At 39.6% G+C, this 21,267-nt stretch overlaps 1 protein-coding gene across 1 annotated transcript in view; it reads right to left on the bottom strand.

Moving 5' to 3' along the window:
- Positions 1 to 21,267, bottom strand: part of eipr1 (EARP complex and GARP complex interacting protein 1) — an 84,535-nt gene that overhangs the window by 40,810 nt on the left and 22,458 nt on the right. The window contains exons 5-6 of the mRNA XM_023297578.3: positions 17,873 to 17,972; positions 5,447 to 5,583 (exon numbers count right to left, since the gene is read on the bottom strand). Coding sequence (XP_023153346.1) covers positions 5,447 to 5,583; positions 17,873 to 17,972 — 237 coding nt within the window. The remainder of the gene's footprint in view (positions 1 to 5,446; positions 5,584 to 17,872; positions 17,973 to 21,267) is intronic.

Below are 21,267 nucleotides of genomic sequence, written 5' to 3' on the forward strand. Positions count from 1 at the left end.
ATTCTTAACTCCTATACAATCTATTGTTGTAAATTGAAATGTTATCATAAAATGGTCAGAAAGAAGAGGGTTCTGGGGAAATACTGTTAACTGTTTGATTTCTATGCCATAAGTCAGAACGAGGTCAAGGGTATGATTAAAACTATGAGTTGGTTTATTTACATGTTGAGAAAACCCAATTGAGTCTAATATTGAATTAAAAGCAGTCGTAAGGCTGTCACTGTCCACGTCAACATGAATGTTGAAGTCACCCACAATAATGACTTTATCTGAGCTGAGCACTAAATCAGATAAAAAGTCTGAGAATTGAGATAAAAACTCAGAGTAAGGAGCAGGAGGACGATATACAACAACAAATAAAACTGGTTTCTGAGCTTTTAAATCTGGATGAGAGAGACTGAGAGTAAGATTTTCAAATGAACTGTAACTAGGTTTAGGTCTCTGGTTCATTTTTAAGCTAGAGAGGTAAATTGCTGCCACTCCTCCTCCTCGGCCCGTGATTCGAGGAACATGACAGTTAGTATGACTAGTAGGAGTTGATTCATTTAGACTAACATATTCTTCCTGCTGCAACCAGGTTTCAGTCAAACAGAACAAATCAATCTGGTTATCAGTTATCAAATCATTTACTAACAGAGATTTAGACGAGAGAGATCTAATATTTAACAGACCACATTTAATTGTCCTGTTTCTTCGCTCAGTTGAAATAGTGGTATTAATTTTAATTAGATTTTTATGGTTACTATGTCTTTTGTTTAGTTTTGATTTGCTTAATTTATTGAATTTTGGTGGTCGGGGGACAGACACAGTCTCAATAAAGCTAAGTGATTTACTGGAGGGTGACAGCTCTTAGTCCTTAGTCCTCCAGTCTGTACGACCATACAGACCCTATGAGCATAACGTAGTACAGATACTTTTCCACCGCTTCTAAGTACAGACTATGCATACAGGGAACTTAGTCAGGTTTGGAACACAGACTGGGTGAAATAGAGGAGCTCTGCTGTTAAAGTTAAAATAATTATAGCACTTCAGGTTATGAAACAATCATGGAGAAAACAAATGCTGACAGTGTGAAAAGAAAATCAAAGAACTGAACTTTGAGGAAGAGTTGGATTTAAAAGAAACAATGACATTGATTAGAAACATGAAATGAACGGAACTCTCCACTGTTACAATCCAGCGTTTAGTGGACCAATCCATCCACCCCGACCTTCTCCCTACAAACAAAAACAGGTATGGAAGAGAGTATGGAATGTGCAGGGAGGAGGTAGAGGACTTACAACATCTGATTAACTCGTGAAACGCAATGAAGAGGTTTTTTGAAGGCCTTAAAAAATGGAACGGATCTTTTAATTGTACATGGAATTGGTGTTTTGGTGTTATCTGAAAAGAAAAATCTGTGAATTACAAATGAATCCATTTTGTTGCTGCTGTAGCTTGGTATCCACTGTCCACAGAAAGAAACTTTGCATTCTAGAGGACAGTTAAGACAAGAAACAAAAAGACAGTTAACAGATGCAACGTTTTTGTCAATCTACTTGTGTTTATGAATTAAAAGCAGCTAGTTTTTCCATTTCTAAATACAAGCCTTTGTGTTGTTTTTTATCATATGCTGTATGTTTTGCTTTTCTGTTCTTGTGTAGTTCACTTATGTTCTATGTAACCTCATAGTTTTTTTGATTAATTACTTGCCATTTACTGTCTATTACCTGTGTGGTAACTTTATTGTTCCATTAGTTATGCACATCAAAAACGATGTAAGTACAGATATTTATTTTTCTATTTTTGATAGTAGAAGATAAATAAACTCTCATGTTCTCCTTTGCTCCTGACAAAATTGCCATGGCCCGGACAATGAGACATAACTAGGGGTCATAATCATGTGCTTGCACAAACAACCTATTACCCTGTTAGCAAGCAGAGGTCCACCAGTGAACCAGGCCAGAAAAACTCCTGCTGTGCAGTCAAACATTGTTCAAACCCACAGAACTTCATTTCTGTCTTTATTGTAGTGGTGATCCCGAAGTTTCAAAGCTGCCGTTAAAAATGTCAAGCTGAGTTCTGGAGAAAAATGCAGAAAATGATGCACAACACATCTAAATGTTTCAATCAGACTGAATGGAGCAGCTGGAATGGAGCAAAACCGAGCAGTTTAGGTTTGACATTAACCATAAATATCCCACTATTTCAATAAACAGCTGGAACAAGCTTTAGAAGAGTACATATGTGAAAATGTTAATTGGTTTGGATAAGAATTATTTTTACAACCTTTAAGAGACCCAAGGGAAAACAAAGGGCGGATTATTAAAGGTAGAAAAAGCACAATATCATGCCACATATTTCACAATTTTGATATTTTTGTTAAAAACCACAGCATGGTGCTCCCTCTACTGGTGGTAGCTTCCTCTTCAGATAATAACGGTGTGTTTTCAGTTCACTGTGATATTAGAGATGAGACTGTGGTCTCTGCTAACAAGCCCTGCACTGCCACCCCCTCCTTCCCTTTGTGCCGACGGCTAAATCAGCACTGTTGCATCTTTCAAAATAGCACAGCGGGAGGAGAACGGCCAAAACGGGGCGTGCAGGAACTCTTTAATTTGTTATGGGGCTGACGGCGAATGATATCAATGATTCAACTATCTTATCTGGTCCTGTGATAGGCATCTTGTAAATACATTTTCACTCTCCCCCTCTCTCTCCTTCACCTAGCACCTCTCTCAATCTCTTCAGCACTTTGCTGTTATCATGGCAATCGATAGCGAGGTGATTATTATTCCTCTTGCACAGCCCACACGTACACACATGCTGACCTCACTCATCAAGTGCCTCAGAAACACAGGATAGGCAAACAAAGCACACACGATGCAGTCCACGCACACACACACACACACACACACACACACACACACACACACACACACACACACACACACACACACACACACACACACACACACACACACACACGCGCACACACACACACACACACACACACACATGCGCACACACACACACGCTGCTAGAGGTTGTAAGGTGGGCTGCTGATAACCTGCAGTTACAAGGTTAATGTGTGGTGGTACACATGCTCCATGTCAAGCAGGAACATTAGTGTTCCGCCGCCTTGCACTTCATCATGCGCTGAGTAGAAGAACGCGTTTCATGAACAACTGCAGGACTGCAAACAAATGTCATAACAAGAAGAGAGGATATGGAGAGAGATTTCTTCTGCCAGTATATTAATTCCACTGCTTTTGACAGAACTAAACGCACATTTCACATGTATTTCTGAGCAAACACTTAACTTTAATCAAAAGCTGTAACAAAGTGCATTTTTTTTCTCATAGAAAAACGCAGTGCTGATTGTATTCTAGGAGAAAGACATAAAGTAAATATGGCAAATTAAGGTTTTACCAGTGAGCTTAAGATATGATCTAATTACAGTACTGTTAAGTTATGATTAGGGATGAATATAATATGTACGGTTTAATATCTTACAGTGAGTAATATAAACATTTTAACAACTTTTTTTCTGTGTAGCAACATAAGCCACACCTTTCTAATGCACCAGTGTCTAACACAATGGAGCTGCAGAAACACTGAAATAAAAGTCCTGATGTACCTAAATTATCATTTAAATGAGGAAATATCAGTGAATACATAACCTGACCATGCATTTAGTCCCATCAATTTAAATTTGACCTACTGTTCCAGGACAGGGGGCCAAAGTCAATTGACAAGACTTTCTACTGCAGGTTTCAGACTGTTATCAACATTAGATACTATGCTTAATTATTTGTGCTACGCTGACAGTGACACCTGGGGAACCTTGATTTGATTTTGTGTTCATATATGTTTCTGTGTGGGCCAGAATACTGAATCTAACTGAGCAAGCCATGCATATTTTGGTTAATTTTTATTCTTTTTTTTTACAACATTTCCTAAATGTTGCACTCTTTGCTCAACTTTAACTCTAACTTTAACTTTAACTTTAGTAGTGGTTTCTTAGCAGCTATTGGACCATAAAGGCCTGATTGGTTCAGTCTCCTCTGAACAGTTGATGTACAGATGTGTCTGCTACTAGAACTCTGGTGGCATTTATCTGAACTCTAATCTGAGCTGTTGTTAACTTGTGATTTCTGAGGCTGGAGACTGGGATGAACTTCTCCTCAGCAGCAGAGGAGACTCTTGGTCTTCCTTTCCTGGGGAGGTCCTCATGGGAGCCAGTTTGGTCGTAGCACTGGATGGTTTTAGAGACTGAACTTGTAGCTACATTCATCCCAAACCAGGTCTTCCTGAGTACTTCCTAGATGGTTCCTTGAGGATTCATTCAAAGTTTTTGTTATTTTCCAGACTGACTGACCTTCAGTTCTTAAAGTAATGATGGACTGTCATTTCTCTTAGCTGATTGGTTCTTGCCATAATATGGATTCTAACAGTTGTCAAATAGGGCTGTCATCTGTGGACCAACCTGACTTCTGCACAACACAACTGATGGTCCCAACCCCATTAAGAAGGAAGAAATTCTACAAATGAACCTTGATAAAGAACACCTGTGAAGTGAATCCATTTCAGGTTCTACCTCATGAAGCTCATCCAGAGAATAACAAGAGTGTTCAAAGCAGGAATCAAAGCGAAGGAGGACAATTTTAAAGAATCTAAAATATAAAACATATTCTGGTTTGTTTAACACTTTTTTGCTTATAACATAATTCCATATGTGTTCTTTCATAGCTTTGATGTCTTCAATATTAATCTACAATGTAGAAAATAATGAAAATAAATAAAAACCATTGAATGAGGTGTGTCCAAACATTTGACTGGTAGTGTTAATGTCATGCTGAATTAGAGACAAAGCTGATGAGCATGATGAGTAAAATTGACTGCATATTTCTGTGTACTATATTGAAATGTCTTGTAATAACATGTAAACACCCACTGAAGTGGTTAAGCTCTGAGGGTTTAACTTCCATGACTCTTACATGACTCACTTCTGTCAGATTTAAGCGCATGTTGCTCAAACATCCAACCGGTTTTAAGTCAGGTGCATCTGGAAATTTGCTACGTAAAAAAAAAGTCTTAATACGGATTGGCAAATCTTACAAAAACATGTCTCGTGATAGGCCTTACATTTTTAGCTATCAGTGACACCAAAGCTTTAACATTCTTGTTCCGGGCATTAGCTTAATGGCAGCCACAATACTGTATTATTGAGCAGATGTGGTTTTGTCAACTGTACTGCACTTCTTCAGATTTCCAGAGAAATGATCAATGCAAGGAAATAGGAGGAGAGATATTTATAAATTCAAATCAAAGAAAAACCTGCTTTTCTCTTAAATAACGGTTAAAGTATCAATATCGGGATCGACAGAAAAGGCTCAGATATAAAAAAAAAGAAATAAACAGATTGTAGATGTAGAATGTATTGGACTATTGTAACGGAGTTCACCTCATAGTCCGAAGGTCCCAGCCTCGGATGGCGGTGTCATTGGCTGTGGCCAGCTGGCTGCAGTTGTGGTGGGGGCTCCACTTGCCAGCGGTGAACTTCAGCTGACCCTTACCCTCCAGGGTGGCGGTGCTGGAGACCTGCAGAGGACAGCAACACCTTCAATAACATCTCTGAGCATGGGCCTGAATTTCATTCAAATCTGTGACAGGTTGGGCCAGTACAGTGAATTCAGTCAGCATAATGAGACATTATTAGAAGTCATTTTCTCCGCAGGTCTCACTCAAGACTACAATCAGTCACTACGACTCTGTAGTAATATTTTGGCCATTAATGGCGCACCAACTGCCGGCACATTTACACTGTGGTGAAACATGCATGCTGCTGCAAACGTATCTGGACCCTACATGTTTTACCCGTAAACATGTAGCTCCATTATAATTTAGTCTGATTCAATCCTACTTTAAAGGTTCTGATACTAATTTAAAGCAGCACTGCTTGATATTTTTAAAATACGAACGGATCAGATAATAATATGCAAACTGAAAAGGGCTACTTTTGACGAACCCACAGAAAACTGCCAACAAACTCTGCAGTTCCCCCCAGCTATACAAAGCTTTATTTGTTTACTTTAAAAATTCTGCTCTCATCAACATTTGTCAAAAGGACTGGCAAACGCCAGTGACTGTATAAAAAGAAGGATAAACCCTCTGTGATGGTTTCTAAGGGGCGATTTGAAGTTCAGTGTTCACCTTTCAGTCCCCGACTCCATCTAAGGCTTGGCTAATCCATAAAAGAACACGGACTTGGAGAATGAGTGAAGCTGTGGCAGGTCATGGACTGTTCTGTGATTGCTCCACCTGTTACTCATCGCATTCACACCTTTACATAAGCATAACTTTAAGAATTTATACAATTTAAAAATGCACGTTTAAAAAAAAAAATCACCCCTGATACAATTGTCCTTAAAAAAGCCTATAAAGACTAGGCTGTAAACATGTTTATTTCTGCTTTAAAGGTCATTTCAACATGCGTGACGATGGACATTTATTCAGTTTTGGAGGCTGCATTAAACCGCCATTCAATAGCCCAGAATAGGGCGACTCCTCGGCATAAAAAAAGAGCAAAACAAAAACAAAAAAACTAACAGTATAGAAGTCAGTGAGAAAATGGCTCTAGTTCTCACTTGATCTCTTTCCTCAGCAAGTATTTTTCCAACAGATTTAAGGACTAAACTGCTAGTTTTACTAGTTTCAAGACAGTCTGAATACAGCATGGTGTCTATTTAGTAAAATACGGTCCCATTTAGAGTAAACTTGACTATAAAGTAGTGAATGCTTTAGAGCAGGGCTGCCTTGTGATGAACAGTTGCTACTGTATTGCTGTAAGTAGTGTTTGCAGGTCCTCATTCAGATCCGTCCTCACTCATTACATCTGGTTTCAAAAGAGGAAAGATGACAATAACAAAGCTGCAAATGGACAACATCGCTCTTCACAGTGGTAGCACACAAACGAATGGGTGATAGCTACATCCATCCTTTATATACAGGTTATGAAATCATTCGCACATGTTGCATTTTGCTGCTTTTCATTAACGTTTCGAAGTAGCACGATGACATCCCTGCTTACTAAGAGCTGGAAACAGAAATCCATGAATTACGAAGCAAATCTGAGACATGGGTAGCAACTGAGAGGTTTTGTAAAGAGCCAGACATTTATCTCAGGAGTTGGTGGCCAGCAGATCACAGCTAAAGAGGGAATTTATTAGGCGAACAGAAACAAGACTTTAGTTGCTCTAGATGTGTGAATATATACATTAAAACATGTAGATTCTTCTTAAGCTGTGTCAGACGTTGTGTTTCCAGCTCGTTATGCTGCCCCCATGTGACCACAGGATCAATTAATGCAGCTTCGTCCCATGGCGGTAATTTATACACCAGATCACTCAGTTACTTATGGATCAGCTGTCAAGTCGAGAATGAGCCTTGAAGAACATTTAGGGCTGATTACAGTTAAAAGCTGAATCAAGGCTGGTGAAATTCATTTTCATGTATTGTAGCATCTTTCAACAGAAATGCATTTACCTGACAAAATGTCATTTGATTCAAAAATCAGAGGAGTTTAGCTGAAAGGCAGGCGGGTTAAATTGCAACATTTAAGGCTTTTCAAACAAGACGGCATGCTTGTCATTAGATATTTATCAAACCTGCGACATATATTTCACAGGGCGACAATAAAGGTGAAATTAATCAAAGTCAAAATGCTTCAAGGACTTTGAATAATAAAGCATATCACTTCATCAGGGCTCTTTAAAAATGGAATCCAATTAATTCAGCAGGTTGACATTGGAAATGACTGTCTTTCCCTTAAACTATGATGCATCTAACAATTGTAAAAAGCAGCATCACGCCGCTCCATTTTTCTCTGCTCCCCGACTATCTGCAGGTTTTTATCCTCATCTCGCTCCTTCTCCCATTTCTCTTTCTCTCTGCCGTCTCTGCCTGTTGGAGCAGGGATCATCGATCGCCCCGTCACCACACAGCTCCCTGGTACACTCTCATTATTTCAGCTAGGGAGGACAGAGGCACAGAAACCCACAGAGCAGGAGGGAGGCAGGGAGGAAAACCGAGAAAGAAAAGCAGAGAGGATTAAAGGAAGGAGAACAAAGTGGGGAGAAGACGAGAAGAAAGGAGGGGAAGACGGGAGAGGAGGAAAAGTGGCAAAGGAGGGGTGGAAGATAGAATCAGACAAGGAGAGAAGCAGGGTCTCCACTGTGGCCTTGATGTAAAATTCCATGGCTATTTAATGAATGTCCAATTTTAAATAAAAAATGCCTCCATAAAATAAGAACATCTGCTTCTTGGTTCATCAAAATGATAATTTACATTAGATTATGCATAATTTAGGTTAGACTCACTAAGAGTACAGTCAGTTATCGACCAGGTTAAAACAGAGAAATTAGAACTTATTACATGAAAGACAGTAAAATGGCATGTTGAGAGCAATAATCTTCCTGATAAATGATATTTGGAATTGGTACCGATATCTTTACTGACCTTATAACGTGTGTGTGACGATCAACATTAAGTAAAGTTGTCTTATATTTCATCAGTTGTTCACAGATTAGTACCACAGGAAAACCTGGTGTCATGTTATCTGCATCAGGATGATTCTATAATATATCTAAGTGTTGATAATAAACAGATTTTAACATTTCAGGCATCAGTTTAGAACAGATATTGAAACTGGTGTTTGGTACATCTCCATTCAGTTTTTGTTTGAAAAAATCCACACTACTGTTCAAAAGTTTGTGGTCACTTAGAAATGTCCTTATTTGTGAAAGAAAAGTCGTTTTTTTTTAAATGAAGATCACATTAAATGAATGATAAATCCAGTGTAGACATTGTTAATGTGGTAAATGACTATTCTAGCTGGAAACAGCTGATTTTTAATGGAATATCTCCATAGAGGTACAGAGGAACATTTCCAGCAACCATCACTCCTGTGTTCTAATGCTACATTGTGTTAGCTAATGGTGTTGAAAGACTCATTGATGATTAGAAAACCCTTGTGCAGTTATGTTAGCACATAGGATAAAAGTGTGAGTTTTCATGGAAAACATGGAATTGTCTGGATGACCTCAAACTTCTGAACAATAGGGTACGTAAACAATGATGTAAAAATGTTACTGATGTTTCTACCTCTTGTTAACTTAATGCTTTAGTAAAGTTTTCATACAACTATACAAGACTATATCTAGGGAAACAGAATATGCTACAAGGATCTGATTGAAATCCAAGGGTTATATTCACTCAACAGCAAAATGGTCCACTGGTTAGCACTGTTACCTTACAGCAAAAAGGTTTGAACCCCACCCAGGCCTTGTATGTTCTCTTATCGCTTTTATTGAAATAACCTACTTATATCTACAAAAAGCCTATGACCAAGGCACTGGTTTAGAGCTGATGTTAGTCGCTGGGTGCTGCACGGTGGTACCCAGTTCTTAGATGGCTTAAATGATGAGGAAGATCCTTGTGGGGATCAATAAAGAGCAACTTAAGTTAAGCACTCGGATCCCTGAGCAAACAAGGTTAACTGCAATTTCATGCCATTTTACAGTAGTCATAACAAATCATTAAATCATTAAATCATTGTACAGGAAGGAAAGCAACAAGAATTTTCAACATGCTTAGAAATATTTCTAACACACATTTGACATATATATGAAGAGATAAAAAACTTACACGGGATTAATGACAGTATTATGAAAAAAATATTTTCTAATATGTCTTTATGTGGTAAAATGTTTCTCAACAGGCACAGTCAGGTTTTCAATTTGACTGAGATTCAGAAATACAGACAGCCCCATAGGTTGTTTAGGAGATATTCATTGTGACAGTGCCCCCTAGTGGCTACAGTAATTGTGACTGGCACAAAGGGAGAACTGATCTGACGTACTTGTGGAGCCACGGAGGGAATGTTGGGAGGAGGTTAGGGTTAATGGACAGGCTGACAAAACAAAAACAAAACTTGTTTCCAACCAAAACACAACGTTTCTTTTACTACATGACAACAAAGATCATATTTCAACCCAAATCTTGAACTTTCCATTAACTTACTAAGTTATTTTGGTGCCACACATGACCAAACTGAGGTGAATCATAAGTGTACTACACTATGCTCCCTCTCACTCTAACCTCTATATACTAATTGAGACTAGAGCACATGTGGGGTTAATCATTTAGATCAGGGGTGTCAAACTCATCTTAGTTCAGGTTCCACATTCAGCCCAGTTTGATCTGAAGTGAACCGGACCAGTAAAATAACAACATAATAGCCTATAGATACCGACAACTCCAGATTTTTCCTTTGTTTTAGTGCAAAACAGTACATTCTGAAAATGCTCACATTAAAGGAATTATCTTTTTGCAAAACATTATGAACAACCTGAAATTTCTGAAGAAAAGTAATTTCAATTTAACAACATTCAGCCTCTGTTAATCAATTACACATTACAACTTCCAGATCACAGTTTATCTGCAAAAAGGCACAAAACTTTTAGCCATCGGTATCTGGAACTGAATCATGTAGTATTTACTTTATGATCAAAACGACAAAAGTCAGACAAAAAACAAAAACAACAAGACAAAATATTACAAAAATGAGACATAAAATGACAAAAATGAGAAACAAAATGACAAAAAATGAGACAAATGACACGAAACAAAACAGGAGGGAAAATTTGATAAAGTTACAAAGTGACAAAAATTTGGACAAAAACAACACAAAAAAGTACACAAATGACACAGACGAGACAAAAAAATGACAAAAAAGAAACATGAAGACAAAAAAATAGACAAACAATGTAAACAAGACAAAAAATGACAAAAAGAAACAAAATGACATAAAAATAGACAACGCAAGCGAGACCAAAAAAAACACAAAACGGCAAAAACGACACAAATGAATAAATAAAGCAAAACACAAAATTACAAAAACAAGACAAAAACACAAGTGAGACAAAAAGGAAACACAAAACAACAAAAACGAGAAACAAAACAACAAAAACATGAGATAACAAAAATCATGAAAAAAAGACAAAAATGAACAAAAACAAGACAAACATGAAAAAAAGGAGACACAAAAGAATCATGAGCAACCTAGTATTTTACTTTATGATCAAAACAACTTCCAAAGGTGTAGAAATAATTTTAAATTTATAGTTTTACAAATTTACAAGTTGCAGTTAATGTCTTCTCTGTAATTTTTACACTTTACAAAGTCGTCCAACGGGCCGGATTGGACCCTCTGGACGATTTTGGCCCACGGGCCGCATGTTTGACACCCCTGAACTAGATATATTAATGTAGAGAAAAACACAGTAACAGTTTGAATAACTAGGTAAGGGCACTAAATTAGAAAATAATCCTATGTGTTCTGACAAACAAATCATGAGAAAGTTCAGGTTGAAGGATTTGTTGCAGAAACAACATCTTTCAAAAATGAATCTTTAAACAAGTATGAAACAACGTGTGCTACATGCTCAGCGATCTTCCTCCCCGGCAGCTCACGTCCCAAACTGGACGGTCGCTGAAATCTTCAAAGAACTGACGTAGAGCCTTGACATTCTTCTGACACAACACAAGCTCTGTAAACTCCATGATCAGTGGAAAGACTGCAGCAGGACTCCTGCTACACTAGTGTGCAACAGCATAGCCTGAGCTTCATGCATCCCAGGTTCCCAGCTTTATTAGTGCTCTAACCAAATTAGGGCCCTAACAAGGCAGTACACACAACACTAGGGGATGCATTCATTTAGGACGCAAGTTGCACTAATGCCAAGCTATCTGTCAAATCACCATGCATTCATACATCCTCTAGACTCCGGAAAAGGGTGCGTTAGTGCATGTGCATGTGTGTGTGTGTGTGTGTGTGTGTGTGTGTGTGTGTGTGTGTGTGTGTGTGTGTGTGTGTGTGTGTGGGTGTGTGTGTGTGTGTGTGTGAGAGAGAGCAGATGTGCAGGACAAGGTGTGTGGGTGTGCTGTGAGCCAGTGGAGATGTTCTCACTCAATTCCACTAGCGAGTCTAATTGATGAGCCATGCACATGTGGACTCTCTCTCTCTCTCTCTCTCTCTCTCTCTCTCTCACATATACACACACACACACATACACACACACAAATGTTCTTTCAAACAATGCACACTGGTACACTTATGCACACAACCCTCTCTCATATATGCATACACACACCCACACCAAACTCACACACTCACTAATCTAGGCCAGGCCCTTGAGAGGGAGATGCATCCACGCTGCAGCTGGACATGGCTTGAGATGAACACATCACCCACTGACAGACGGAGAGAACGGAGAGGAGAGTGGGATGAAAGAGGAAGGGGGCAGGGAAGGAAGGAGATTAGCATTCTCATCAGCACTGGAGGAATTTGTCTTGACTGCCAAGCTCTTTCTCCTCTTTTTCATTCCCTTTCTCCTCATCAAGCCCACTCTCCCTTTTCTTCTCCACATTCGCTCTTTCTCCCTCCTAATCTTCATCTTTCCGATCATCACGGCCCCTCATCGCTCCCTCTTTCTCTATTGTGCCTCCGTCTTCCCCTTTCTCATTATATTCCATTCCTGTGCATTACTTTCCACCTCTCTCCTTCTCCCCAGATGCAGGATTTAATAGCTGCGTTGTCCGGTGTTTGTGTCAGAGAATTAGATCAACACCCCACAGACCTCTGTGGTCGACTCGCTCTCACACGGGGCTCACGCACGCACGCGCACACACACACACACACACACACACACACACACACACACACACACACACACACACACACACACACACACACACACACACACACACACACACACACACACACACACACACACACATTGATCACAAACAGAACAAGTAAACGTGTTTTAAAGTCGCTGCAGTTGGCCGTTGAGTTGAATGAAGGATGCCATGTTTGTCATGATTCAGTGCACTCCGACTAAACACATATTAAATTGTAGAGGTGGTGCAGTAAAATCAATGAAAACACATAATGTGACAAAAATTGCTCTGGGTGGCTCAATCTGACGTACAATACACCACCACAATATAAAATGTTTTTAACTTGAGTGAAACTTCTGCACTGCTGCAACGGATTTACATCACAAAGTCACACAGGAGACACATTCTGCACAACTACAGCCTGCATTGGCTGAATGCACCAGATAAACAAAAACAAAACTAAAGGGTCCACTTCATACATTTAAGTACAGTGATTATCAGGTTTAGCTTCAGTCTGTATTGTCCATCAGAATGTGGTATCAGGCTCTAGATTTCACTCAGTTTTTTGACTGTGACGAAATGTTTTTTGTTTTGTTACTTCGCCAAGGAACAACAGAGTTATGTGCTGCTCCACGTCTGTCTGTCTGTCTGTCTGTCTGTCTGTCTGTCTGTCTGTCTGTCTGTCTGCAACATTACTCAAAAACAGACTAATGCATTTGGATGAAATTTCCAGGGAAGGTCAGAAATGACACAAAGACCAAGTGATTAGATTTTGCCAGTGATGCAGCTTATAGTCTGGATCCACAGATTTGTTAAAGATTTCTGTATCATTGCCAGAAAGCGGAACGGCATCACCGTAACCATGACAACAAGTGAACACTACATCAGCTGCCTGCTGACGATCACATGATTGTGATCCTACTACAAATCCACCATTGAGGACTTATCAGGACTTATCCATCAGAAATGATCCAAGGAACAACTGATTAAATTGTGGGGGTGTTTCTGAGTCCCATCAATTCCCATCGCCCTCTACATATTTAGGTCACGTGATTCAGTATCCGTACATAACACACACATGCATAACACACACCTGTGCTCAGCTCAAGGTCATTTTGTTCGTGGGTACATCTATATTAAATGAACATATTCTATGTTGCTGTGATTTCTGATCATCAATAACTAATAAACAAATGCTGCATTTCTGTCAATGCCATATGGGACAATGGGCAGCTTTGGAGGAGGACTGCACTCTCTGAGTGTTTTTCTTGTTTTTTTATGTACACAATACACACAATGTATATTCCAACAGCGATATTCAAAGTTGCAGATGGGTGCATTTGACATGATTGTTGTTATGCAGACAGAATTAGCACTGCGGATACTTTTTTAGCTGAGTGCAAATTTACCATGTGAGCTACGGAGCACAGTTCTATATTCTACTTGAATTCAGTGTCTTTTTAACAGGCTTCTAATAATTATTATTATTATAGCAAGAGGAATAGACCTAAGGGACTTTGAACGAGGGTTCATTGTTTGGGTACGGAGGGCAGGAGCTTCAGTCACAAAAAATGCTTTACTAGTTGGTATTTCAGGAAAAGTGATACAGTAAAATCTGCATTTAGATCCACGGTGAAGACATCACTACATAGGATCGGTGGTTGGCAGCACACATTTGATGACCACGATGTTCATGCATTAGAGTGATATGTAAGGAAGAACAGAGGGGCAACTTTTCCTCCAGTGACTTGAAAGTGAATGGATGAGATCAGACTCTCAGAAATAATAGTCCATTAATAATTACATACACAGAGATAGTACAGTACGGCTGCAGTGCATGAACCCCTATTACAAGGATGAATGCACATTTAACAGTTTAGTGGTGCAAAAGTGATCTGGTCAGATGAGTCATCCATCAGTTTCTCGACAAGTGGGCGAGTGCAGGTGCTATAAACTGTATAACTGTAAAGATCTAAATACTTGACCCCTAATTTACCCCTATTGTACTTAGAGGGAAAATTCTAAAGGATTAAAAGCAAATCTGTGAATCATTTCCTCATTTTTTACAGGTAGAAGGTAGTAATAGCTCACCAGCGAAGGTTCTGAGATACTGACGAGAACGTTGGGAGTTCAAACCCCAGCATGACAAAGCTGTCACTGTTGGACCATTACGAAAGACCTGTATTTCTGTCTGCTTCTGGTAGTGTTTCAGGGGTGAAATGTGACTGACCCTAGAAAAAGATTGTGTAAGTGCAGACCATTTAAACCGATGGAACAAGGCTAGCCAAGCTGGAACTTCGGTTTTTCTTAGTGTGCTTCAAGCAGTTCTGTCTACTGGACTAAAATCACAACACTTCCTGTTTAACAGAAATGACCCAAAACTGAATGTAAATGAAGGATAATCAATATGAAACTGATTGAGAACAGCCCCAGCATTTACACTGGCAGAGTGAGACAGAAAGCAAGGCAACCCTGTGCATGCACTTATCCAAACTGCAACTAGTGAGGTTCCGGTTTACCAAGATCAAATGATCACACATGCACTCCCACACAGACACACAGACACTTCTATCTATTAGGTCTGTGACCTGGCTGGCCTTTCTGTGAATCCCTCAACGAGTGCATGAATCGTTAATGACTCATCTATATTCTTCATCACTCATGGCCTCTTTTGGCACAGCACACACACATCCATGGGAGCTTGGGCTGACACACCACTTCTCCATTACTTCTTCCTCACATGCATGCACACCTGGCACACACCATTATTTTGAGGCTTTAAATACATAATGGGTATTTTAAGTGCAAAGCTGGCACGTTGGAGACAGAGAATTTACAGTGAAGAGCCTCTTCACCTTGCATTAGGAAGGACACAACAACAAGCGAATTGTCCACACATATTAACACACAATTTAGTTTCACTCTGGATTCTTTATTTTCAGTGTATTAAAAGCCCTCAATGTGCATTTCAGCAGGCGGGGCGCAATGTTGACAGACAACACTGTGACAACAGTTTGCGTTTGTCTCTCTCCTGTTTCTACCTGCCATATTTTTCATGCACAAAGTTGAGCCCATAAAGAAAATGTTTCGTCATCCTGGTCTGAAAGTACCTTACTGACCTACGCAGAACCTTGACTTAAAGCTCATTCCTTACTTTTGAGATGAACTTCTCCACCAACTGTGAGGCAGGCCTTTCAGGGAAATTCCATTTTATTTCAGCCTAGTGTATTTCCCATAGATGTTACTATTGTGGCTCTATGAGTGGCGCTAGCTTTCTCTTTGTCTCTGAGTCTGACAGAAAGTAAACACAAACTTTAGCCACCTGGATTATTTACTATGGCTAACTGCAGAAGAAGCTAACTCTGGGACAACTTTTCAGCTGACCAAACTGCCCTGCATATTATTGGCACCTTTTTTCCTGTGTAAAGACGTTTTCCACAAGGACTGCATTATAAAGAACTGACATTGCCATATTCTGCCTTTTTTTAAAATTTGTTGATCTATGAAAAAATACAGGAACATTCAGTAGATTACTTGAATAACTATTGGGAAACAAATAATCATTCTTGAATCATTGGGGTGATTTTGTTGGGGTATGCAGCTGTATAAAAGCAAGAATAAAAAAGATATAAATGGCCTTGTCTGAATGAGAATCGTTTGGAACATTTCACATAATTTGGGAAGAGTTTGTTCCGACCACATTAGTTCCTGGAAGATGATGGTTCTCCACTATTCTTCAGGTTTTAATAATGCACTGGACAGTTCTTAGCCTGATTTTAGTAGTTTCAGAAGTCTCGTTGTTTTCTTTGCTTGATGCAGGCCAATAATTTGACCCTTCTGAGACAGATTAACATCCTTTCCATGACCACAGGATATGTCTTCCAACATGGTTGTTTCAGAAATGAGAAGCTCCTCACTGCATCAGCTAGGGTTAAAGAAGATGTTGTCATCACTGCAGTAATTATCCAATGGAAGGATCTTACCTAATTGTTCAGTTAAATCCAGGTGGAGACTTTTTTTGACAGGCAGTGTATTTCCATACAACTGACTAGGGCTGCAGGTTTGGCCAAATGAAGATCGTGATTATTTTTCATCAGTGTTCATGGATATCTTATCATCTGTGCACAGAGAAGCCTCTAGTCTCCACTAAGTTACCGCCATGCAGCAGCTCAGACAGTTGTGTAACCAAAAATTACTTTGAACAGACTAAAGAAAGCTTTTCTAATGTCAGATTTTCCCAAATGAAACCAAGTGGATTTATTTACATGAGCTGTTTTCTAAAAGCAGTGTTCTATGAGAAGAGCACTTTACATGTTAACATCATAGTCGATCGATCGAAAGACACCTATACCCAACAGCTGTCAATGTGTAAAGAAATGCTGCTGAGAAGATAACATTCACAGACAACAACATGTCTGTCTTTCAACTTGATACTACTACCATCCAGCACTTTCTGATATTTAAAATACAGCTATACAAAAGTTGTGTAGCAACATTAAGTCCTTGGTGCAAGAACACTGATGACACCATACGCAGTTGGAAGTTATGAAGTACAAACATATCGCCCACATTTTTGAGCTCTTCAGCTACAACATTTGGGTATAATGTTCCACTGGTCACATACATTTGGACATGTAGTGCAGATTGTGTTTCTTAAGTAAAACACAAGGCCCAACTCCTGCAGCATTATTTTACTGAACTGTGAAGAGCGATGGAATGATTTCTCTCTTACAAGACTATTACTATCACAGTGGGAGAGACTTGATCAGAATAATATTAAAGGAGCAACAGCTTAGACCTGCCCAGATACTGTGTGTAGGTTTGTGTGTGTACGTGTGTGTGTGTGTGTGTGTGTGTGTGTGTGTGTGTGTGTGTGTGTGTGTGTGTGTGTGTGTGTGTGTGTGTGTGTGTGTGTGTGTGTGTGTGTGTGTGTGTGTGTGTAGGTGTGTAAGTGTATGAGACAGAATGAATAGTGGACACTCTGCTGTTGTCACAGAGAGAGGATGTGTGCTTGTGATAACACCAAAACGATACGGTGGTTATCAAATAATGAGTTAGCTATTGTGTGATATGGTGTGTGTGTGTGTGTGTGTGTGTGTGTGTGTGTGTGTGTGTGTGTACTGAGGTTTACAGTCAGTGTGAGTCTTACTGTGGCCTGTGTGGAGCTCTCCTGCAGGTCCCAGAGTAGTGCATTGTTATCAGCCAATGAAATCACACGCTTGCCATCCCCCATGGGCTCCCACAGTACGCTGTAGAAACACAAAGACACACATTCAGCACACACACACAAATGCACAGCAGAGTCACAGTCGATTAGCATGTACATGTTGGTGAAACACGCATACAGGCCAATCTACACATGCTGCAGACATAAGGAGGTGGAACCCTGTACAAAGCCACAGCTAGACTCATTGAAACATCTGCAGGTAGTGTATGGAGTACATACAGATGTGCTCTGAGTCAACATGAAAACTGATTCTTCTAGACTTTACAAATTTGCATGGTAAAAATGCTTTTTCATGCACAAAATTGCTGACATTTCTTTGTTCACAATGACAACGCCACCATGCTGATCCCGGTCATGTACAGATGTGAAAAATGAGCGCATCTAATGAAAACTGTTGAGTTTTAAACATATTGCACCAACTAAACATTCAGTCCTCTTTAAAACAGTGCCAAAAGAAAAAGGTGATATACTCAAACAAATGGCACACAAAATTGGCAATTAATAGTCATTTTCATCATTTAAATACATAAAAAAACAGATTAGCCATATGAAAAACAAAAAGAGATTGCACAGCTATGACCTGCATGTGAGGTGTGCCAAGAAAAAGCAGTCTGCAGTCCAAAAGGCACTTCAGAGCAAAACTACAGTTTGCCAATACAGACGAAGACCAGGCCTTTTGAAACAACATGATCGGCACAGAAAAATTAAATACAGCCAGACCAAAGATAGCTTTTCAGGAGAAGACCCTCACACCAGCTGTGAAGCTTGGTGATGGAAATGTTTTGGCTGAGAGTTGCTTCGCTGCCTCTGGGACTGGGCAGCTTGCAGTCAAAGATTCAACCATGAATTCTGCATTAAACCAAAGAGTGCTTGAAGATAATATGAGGCCATCTGTCTGAAAAGTGAAGATGAACTAGAAGTGGTACTTTCAATTGGACAATTCTAAGAATGTCAAAAGAAATCCTCCAATGAACGGCTCAGAGAGAAGCAGTGGAGGGTTGTCAAACGGCCTCATCAAAGTCAAATTTAAACCCCATTAAAATGTTGCGGTTGGATTTCAAACATGCAAGAATACCCTCAAACACCATGCAACTAGGGATGTCAGTGATTAACTGTTAATTATTTAACTGTCATTGACAATTTAACCAATTAAAAATATATTGACTGATAAGGCAGCAGACAAAGGATGAGCATGTCAGAAAATGTATTACACTTGGCTGTGCATCCAGGTGGAGCCTCTTTAGTACTGAAGTGACCTGAGGAGGCGGTTACTCTGTGTTGACAGGTACAGAGAACTGTGAGGTTTGGCTAGCAGCAGGCCACCAAGACGAAGAACTTTGTGAGATGAACTGGTTTCAGTCATATTTGTTAGAGAAGACGATATCAAGTAGGACAACGATCCTGTAACAGTGTACAGAATGCAACTTAGTTGCTGCTGTAACCAGTTTTATGTGTCCGCAACCAATACTAGCTCTATTAGCACATGGAATATTGCCCACTGTTCTTTACTCTTCTTAATAATTAATTGAGTGTAATTACTACCCGATGCAAAACCTCTGATTTAAAATGATTTAAGTCAAAATCTAGATTTTTCTTTATTTGTAAAACATGCACTCTCTTCTAAATTTTGTGTGATTCCACATTCATTGGACTGGTTTTACTGGAAACTTCTTTAACACAGATGCAGGTGTCATCGCCATCCCCACAGAGTTTGTGTCTGTGATTAGTCGTGTGTGCTCTTAGGCATGTAACTGGATTTTTGTATGACACAGTCCTTCATAAAGTTAATCTGCACAAATTAGGCGACAAAATCAATATTTGTTCAATAAAGTGACAAGAGCATATAACTGAGCTCTCCACGGTTAGAACAGAATACTGATTGGTAAATCCAGCAGCCCGATTCTGTCAATCTAGTTCTGCAAAAGTGGAATACAGCAGCGCCTCACTGGCGTTTAAAAAGAAGTGGTAGCTTTCGTTGCATACTTAACTTTGACTCCTCCCTGCCTACTGATGTCTGGAGGATATCGATTCTTGACTGCAGGCTTGTTGCAGCTGTGATTCTCCACTTGCTCTACACTGCTTGAAGCATGCATTAGTTTGACAGGCCTTAGGGACCTAACCAGACCTAACACACAAGAGCCCTGACCATTTTTCATAATTCCCTTGATGCTGACTGGATCGCTTTTATGGTTTTGTTGGTTCCTCTTAGTTTAGATAAGTTTAGCAGCTCAATAAAGAACAGAAACCAAGCTGCATGGTAGGAGAAAGAGGACACAACCCAAGTGAGAAAGCAGCGCTTTTAACTGAGTCCTGTCGACTTTAAAAGCAATATGTCAGTGCAGTCAGAGACCTGGCAATAAGCTAAATATAACCTTGGCCTGGAAAAGCTGCTATATGCTTATTAAGGTTTTGATTTAGTGTGACTTTGCAGCTCAAGAAAAAAAGCTGCATCTAATCTGGGTTAAAGGATGTAAAATGTCACAGAGGTGCCGACGTGGTCTGGCTCAAGATTTGGATGTCTGAGTCTGTCACAGCTATAAAACTGCTGTCATTAGAGGTTTCCTAAATGATGCCATTTATTTAAGAAGTTCATCAATTAGACACCTCCATTTCCTTGGACTCATTTGTCAACTTGAAGCTGCAGCAACAAAGCCAGTGTTTGAGGGAGTGAGCGTGCGTTAGAGAAGGTAAGAGTGTTCAGCAGAGATAAAAGAAATGACAGAGGAAGGGAGGGAAGACAAAGTTAAAGTTTGCTTTTGGATTTAATCCAGGTTTCAAATATGCATAGTGCTATTAGAAAAGGTGGAGCAGGAAGAGGGAGGGAATGAGGGAGGCAGAAGAGGGGGAGAGGAGCGGTGTTTATAAGGGCTGTAAATTCACGGCTGCTGAGGGACAGCTTTTACTGCCCTCCTGAGGAGCAGGAAGTCATAGACCTGGGATGCACGTGTGTGAACATTTCTTTTAGTTATTTAGAGGGACATTACACCAGCTTAAATTCATCACCTGGAGACATAAAGGATAGATTTGTTTAGTTTATTTTTTATACATTACTCACTTGCTCATATTTATGTACTGTGAATGAAACAGTCGCTTCCTGATGCCAGTGCACAATTCCTGCTTTATGCAGAAATGTATTTGAAGGTGCAGCGAAAGCAGATAGAAGGCATGAGTAGTGAGAATTCCCATAGTTATATGCATCGACACTTACGGCTAAATGATTCAAAAAATATCTAATAGGAATCGTTTTCTGACCAGTGTTGTCCCTTTGATTCACATTGCATTTATTTTCTATAGAATCAACTCCAGATTTACTAGTG

Source organism: Amphiprion ocellaris, chromosome 20 (genome assembly GCF_022539595.1).
Source record: "Amphiprion ocellaris isolate individual 3 ecotype Okinawa chromosome 20, ASM2253959v1, whole genome shotgun sequence".
Classification (NCBI taxonomy): Eukaryota; Metazoa; Chordata; class Actinopteri; family Pomacentridae; genus Amphiprion; species Amphiprion ocellaris.